At 42.4% G+C, this 6,754-nt stretch overlaps 1 protein-coding gene across 1 annotated transcript; it reads left to right on the plus strand.

The window, feature by feature from the left end:
• The first annotated feature begins 553 nt into the window (after positions 1-553).
• On the plus strand, positions 554-6,754 carry LOC128711334 (larval cuticle protein A2B-like). Its single transcript, XM_053806203.1, has 4 exons — positions 554-646; positions 1,468-1,564; positions 3,681-3,899; positions 6,648-6,754. The coding sequence occupies exons 1-4, from the start codon at positions 554-556 to the stop codon at positions 6,752-6,754; spliced, it is 516 nt and encodes a 171-aa protein (XP_053662178.1).

The following is a 6,754-nucleotide window of genomic DNA, read 5'->3' on the forward strand; positions in this document are numbered from 1 at the left end:
TACTTTTGCCAAAATATAGAGCTACACCGTACATCCAACACCACATGTGTCAACTACCAAATACAGTATTGTCTGTTGGCGCCAACCATTTCATCTCCCAAGAAAATCAGATACATACAAAAAATCCGTCCTTATCCCTTGTCCAGTTGGGCTCGAGAGTGTTTCATCTCGTGACGGAACCATCGCCGAATACAATGCCACTGGTAGCTTGTTCGCGCACGTCTCTATTCCACATGTACCGATAGTTGGCTGCAGTTGATGGAAGGAGTGGTGGGCATGCTGCTGGATGCCGTTTGGAAGGGGTTCCCTCGGTCGCGGCCACCGTTGCCGGCGTGAATCGATTGCAGTTACCACTAGACTATATAAAACCAAAATTACCAACCACCCAGCGTACAGTGTCTCGTCAAGCTACGCTCCGTGTAGGTCAGAAAGTTAGCATCGCTCCGCTCTCGATCGTGCTCATCGCTTCCCAGCAAAACAAGTGATATTGCAACGCAATTTGTTCAACTCAGTGAAAAGTTCTCAAAAGTTCGAAACGTTTTAAAGTTTCAAAATGGTCGCTCGCGTCTGTGCTACACTGCTGCTGGCCCTGGCCATGTTCGGAAGCTGTGCTCTGGCTCGTCCCGGATACGCTGTTGATTATTATGTGAGAATTCTACCCTTTGCAACTGTGCAAGTATTATGAGCTTCAGAACAAATGTGGTAGAATGTACGCGAGGTAGACAATATCCACAAAAGTGATGGAAACAACGTTCCGTAATGGTGGAGAAATGTTGCTGTTTGGTGTGAAAAATAATGTGACTCTCTGAATGTGATGTGACCACTTTTGCCAACAGTTGAATTTACAAACAAAACCTTTTGAATAATGCATAATAGTTCGATTGTTTTGTTGATACCGAACAAGTGATAATAATCGTTACTTCGTTCAAATTTAGATTCACTGTTCAAGTGAAACGTTGCGAACAATTCCACCAAAAATTAAAGATACGCAGAGGAAATCATCCATTTGCTTCTAAAATTCAAATTTTCTGGGGTTGTCAACTGTATCGTACTTGAAGCACGACTTTTAACTATCTATGTAATAGTGAAAGCCCCAAAAAATGCTTAAATTTTATCGAACTCTTCAGAAATGTTAAAAACACATCCAAAACACTGAAATATTTGAATGTTCAAATCGTCTTCTATATGATAAAAATGATTCCGTTAATATGTTGCTTTCGCCCTCAAACTCCTTTTATTTCTTCCTATGTTAAAAATACATAAAATCCAGACACATGGATTTGTTTCTACTGTGTAAACAATTTTTAATTCAACGTCACATATGCTATTGAAAAAATGTCAAACAAAACACATTTATTGCTTTCAAGATCACGCTGCAGTAAAAAAAAATGGAATAAAAGGCATCGCTTATGCTTAAGTACAGTGCTAGAACAACGGTTAACACACAATTCGTTGTTTTCGTTGCAGGATCATCCCAAGTACGCTTTCAACTACGGTGTCGCCGACCACAGTACCGGTGATGTGAAGTCGCAACACGAAACTCGTGACGGAGACGTTGTAAAGGGTAAGTGCCACCATAAGTCACTCCAGAACCGTTCGCATTACGACAGAACGAGAGCAGTTGAATGGCAGCAGAATGAACAAACAGATCCCTTCTTTTTACCCAGACTGCACCGAAAACAGACATAATCACACATAAAACAATTGAGTGTATGCATTTTCGATACGTATCTCGTTGAAACACGGGTTACACCATCCGGCCCCGTATCAGTGACAACTTGTACCGATGGCTAGAAAAGCCACCTTAAACAAAAGATCTCAGCATGCATTCAGGTTCACGCTGTGTTCCAGTTCCATATTTCACACATTCCGTCACCAATGAAGCGAGTTCATTATGTGACCGTAGGTTTCCTTCGCATAATAGTTGCAGTTTTCGCACGATTGCACCATTTTACAGAGTTTTGTTTTACAAGGAGAGCGAGAAAAGGAGAGATTGTGTGTACGTACGGATAAACCAACCAGAGGGCAAATAAACCGTAAAAGCAAACAAACAGCCTCACACAGACGGCCGATTGATGCACCTTCTCTCGTCGGTGTAGAGATTGTTCATTCATGCAAACGTTTCATACATTCATTCATTGCGTATTGCAACGCGGTTGCATTTTTCAAACCACGGTGTCCTCGGTTAGTTAAGTGGTTTCGACTTTTTGGCGATCATTCAGATTAGATTGGTCCAGAAGAAGGGGCAGCAATAGAACTGCATCACAAATTAGGAGTAAATTTTCCCAACGTTCACACCGTTTTTGCACGGTAATGAACCATAATTTCATCTTTTAGTAACGCAAACAGAAGCAGCGCGAAAGTGAGAAATTGTGCAAATGAAGCGCAAAACCGCTCAATTGCCCTATGAAACGCACGAAAAACGGGTGAGCCCATTACACAATAATTGTTCACTCTGGATCGTAACAAGGCGAAACGGGGGAGATCGTTCGCGACCGGGTACTGCTCCTCTTCTCATGCGGAGGAAACAGGTGTGGAACACAATACTGGAAATTAATTTGCAAATCGCTTTGGATAGAAACGTACCCCGCTAGGCTGCACGGGTGGGGCACGTGCGGGCAAATTGGTCTCACCTGTGTGTGATACAAAGATGCAGCATAATGTGGCGTGCGTATGCAAAATTAGCCGCTTCGTTATGATGGCCACCAAGTGAGCGATTGGTGCCCCGTCTTCGGTAGTTATCTGAAGAGGTGCGATCTCTTCGAAGATGGAAGATTAAGATACACCGCCCATTGAGCTGAGGAAGATTGGTTGATATTATCGCATTTCTTACGCATCTTGGATCGGTTATATTGTTGTTTGCCATCTTTCGATATTCGTGTTACTTTTTGTTGATACTAGGTCTACAAATTAGATTTGTGCATTTTATAAATTTGACGCCACAGTTACATTACAGTGAAGAAATTCCGATCTCATGTGATAAGTTCTTAATAGAAATATTTCATTTGTCAATTATTTTGCTTCATGATATTTGAGGGATTCCCCAGTAAAATCAATTTGCTATTGGAACATATTTTTTGGACAGAATATAAATTGACATTAAATGTAAAGACGGTAGATCGCATTGCTATGTCACAAAAAACATGCTTTGTATTTGATGCGATCAGCAGGATGTTTTGAATTACGATTTATTTTCGATTAATGAAACTATTAAAATAGTACGAGATTGGTATTAAAAGAATTTCATTCGTTTAGAGTGAGCATTAAATGAAAAAAGGTTAAAATATGGTATTGATGCATCACGAGCCACAATCTTTGTAAAGGAGTTATAAAAGACGTGTTAATCGATGTAGAACGCACTTATAACAATACTTAAGCAAATAATCAGCAAATAATTAAGCAAATCACAAATTATTTCTCATCTGTCTTGTGCTTTAAAGATTAGATTTCGCGTGGCATTCTTGATTTTTTGTATACTCATCCTTCAAATTATAGTTGGATCCATGAACAAATAATTTTTGTTTTTATTCAACAAGGACGGCCAAGCCGTATTGCTTGAACAAATAAATTTAATCTAAATATAATTGTTGAATCTAGTAGTTAACAAATTATTTTGACTAATTTTAAAATTAATACTATTATTTTATTTCTAATGATTTTGTTTTCTTTTTACCTTCCAGGACAATACTCCCTCGTCGAGCCGGACGGTTCCGTGCGTACCGTGGACTACACCGCCGATCCGATCAACGGATTCAACGCGGTAGTGTCAAAGACGGCCCCACTCGTCCACGCTCATGCTCCCGTCGTCAAGCACGTTGTCCCGGCAGTGAAGGCCGTCCACCACCACGTACCAGCCGCTCCCGTTCTACAGAAGGTCGTCTATGCTCACGAGCCACTCCGTAAGTAGAATTCCACTTGCTTAGCAATAGAAAAAAAAATCTTCAAAGCTCCGTGCACTTTAAACGGCGAGAACGCACGGAACCATTCCCATATGTACTCGCATTGAAGTCTTCTTCACCAGTCGAACATGGTCATCGAAAAACGGTTACCTCAAGTGACATTCAATAGTTTGCTACAGAAAAGCTTCACAGCTGGAATGCCACGGCGCATCCACGTGTTCGAAACTAGGCCATACAATAAACACCGCATAATGAAGCGCCGCGTTCAATGGAGTTGTAGCCAATTGTAAAAAGCTACTTTTCCACACACCACTCATAACTGGCGCAATGGCCGAAGCTGTGTGATGTGTTTGCCGATGACGCAGAAGTCCTTTATTTGAAAACCTCACAACTTTATGTAACCCGCCTGCCGTATGTACCGAACCGGTTCGGGATGCCTGTATCGAAACTTTTACAACTCGATCTCATTTGTTAATTGTGCAGGAGATATTCGGCAAAAAAGCCTTCCGGACCCGGTGCGCTTCGTTCCGGACTGCTGCGAGCGATGTGTTTGTTGTAAGTTGCGCTGCTCTTTGGGACTACGATATGTTGTACGTCCAGTTAGACTGGTTTTGGCAGTTTCTGACAAGCAAACGAAACGGTGAAGTGTTGTTGTGTCTTTATTTCGCGGCGTGCGGATATCGAACAAATTCGATAAGTCGCGTGATATAAGTTGGCCAATCGATTGTCGCAAGTCCTTTCACTATCACGATATTTCCGGATTTCCTTTACTGCTGGAGGAAATAGATGGTCGAAGAAAGCGAAAGTTAAAATACATAAAATAGGAGATGAAACCATTGAATAATGCGAGTGAGTAAAACTTTTAAAGAGTAGCTCAACTTAGGCGAGTAGCATAAAGGGATGATAGTGTTTTAATGATGAAGCCTTACTATTAAAGTTTTCTTACCTAGCTAGTTAGGGATTGTCCAGTAAATCTAATCTCAAAAACTAATGGGAGTTCGCTTAAAACTAGTAAGATTAATCCACAGAAGCATTTTAACCAACCTTTCTGTTAACAATGCATCATTAAAAGACTGTATGGTTCCTCCCATTTGGATTACCCAGCATAAACCATCGCAAGGTTAGGCAAGCAATTCGTCCTATCATAAATCTGTTGTTCTGCCGAATTGCCTCCATCGTTCCAGCAGCAACATCGGATTGCACATCCGATGCAAACGAAACAGAGCACTATAATTTGAATACCTCGGTGCGTCGTACGGGACGCACCTCACGCAACGGACGTCATTAGTGCAGGGTGCCGTTCCCCCTGCCGAAAGTAATAGATTCGCAATAATCAGGTCAAGGTTAAGCGCCCAACAACACCCCCGGTCTACGGATGCGACAAACGCACCGTGTGAGGTTTTCGCACAGACGTACCGGGCGGAAAAACAAACGCTACCATCTGTTCTTGAGATTCGAATCGAAGCTCGGCGGAATCCGAATGGCAGCGGAAACAATGCAACATTGTGCTCAAAACGCTCCTACACCGAAGCCCCATATTCTTTAGCGGCCAGTGCTCACTGTCACTATTGGCCGGTGCGAAGAGTTCTCTTAATTTGCATGTAACCGCTTGTAAACAGGCCGGATGATTTTGCTGCTAAAGGTTAATTACACACTCTACCTACCGCCACTCGTATCGAGCGGCGTAGACGAACATATAATGAGATTTGTTTAAACGTCTGGTGGAGGAGTGTTTGTGGGGCCACACCGGACAAGTGCGGGAGAGGTTGTCGTGATCGCCTCAAGAGCCACTACATGCACTCCATGCTGTAAATGTGAGGATCGCTTGCTGGCCGTATCTTTTAGTGGATGGAATGGTAGTGAAGACGAGGTCACATAGAAATTTCGATTTGCAATAAATATGTGATAATTCTTACCGTAACAAAAACAATATCGAAAACAGACGTTACGGAAATATCAACAGACAATCAAAAGACTTCACAAATGTCAATTTTAAGCGACGAACCCATTAATTTTACATCAGACCGTTTCTCGTGATATATTTCTTCTTCGCCATCTTCCATCCTTCCATACTAAACAAATACAAGATGGCTTAAGAAAGTGATTATGTTGCTTTGCATAACGATATAATTACGAGCGAATTCAAGAAGCGCGGATTATCGCTTCGCTTCCAGCGGTGGTCGTGTCGAACCGATCGACCGCACAATTGAATTTGAATTGAATGGCACTGACTGACATTTTGTTTACCTTTGTGACAAACGAGTTTGTTTAGCCGTTTCCACAACTTCTTGCACCTCCGGAGTTTGAATGGGACGCGTGAGTGAACGCACGGCTTCGGACATCTGCTTTGGCATGTTTCGATCGGCCCAGCGAGATCGATTTGCTTGAAGCGTGTGGATCCGTGACAGCACGATTTTGCTGTCGGATGGTATAATGTTCTGTTGCTTTCGGCTACCTGTTGACGGCGGGAGTCAGGTTACTACTACCCGTGGCTGCTGTCGATCTAGATCACGAACGTGACTCTTCTTCAAGCGGTCAGGCAACACGATCGGCCATCTAGACGGTGTTGAACTGGTTCAATAGTGTTTGTTGTTTAAATGTCAATTCAGAGTAGGGAGTCCTTGGGTGGAATATGTATCATTCCAATTAGTGATTTTTTTTCCTGTTTTGCTTATTTCCAGATCATTTTCCATAATGTCTTACTTCCCCTGCTAATACAATCATCATTTGTCTACCCTTTCTTTACAGTTCATGTTGCGAAGACCGCCCACTACACCGAACACGCACCGGCTGTACACTACGGTGACTACCATGATGGATACTATGGCCACTACGATGATAGCCACTACTACTAA

The sequence above is a fragment of the Anopheles marshallii genome, chromosome 3 (assembly GCF_943734725.1).
Source record: "Anopheles marshallii chromosome 3, idAnoMarsDA_429_01, whole genome shotgun sequence".
Classification (NCBI taxonomy): domain Eukaryota; kingdom Metazoa; phylum Arthropoda; class Insecta; order Diptera; family Culicidae; genus Anopheles; species Anopheles marshallii.

What these genes read in the sequence shown, in the direction of transcription:
- LOC128711334 (XM_053806203.1), top strand. Translation starts at nt 554, where the DNA reads ATGGTCGCTCGCGTCTGTGCTACACTGCTGCTGGCCCTGGCCATGTTC. An exon ending in GATACGCTGTTGATTATTAT is followed by an intron (nt 647 to 1,467) that starts GTGAGAATTCTA and finishes TTTTCGTTGCAG; the next exon opens with GATCATCCCAAGTACGCTTT. An exon ending in CTATGCTCACGAGCCACTCC is followed by an intron (nt 3,900 to 6,647) that starts GTAAGTAGAATT and finishes CTTTCTTTACAG; the next exon opens with TTCATGTTGCGAAGACCGCC.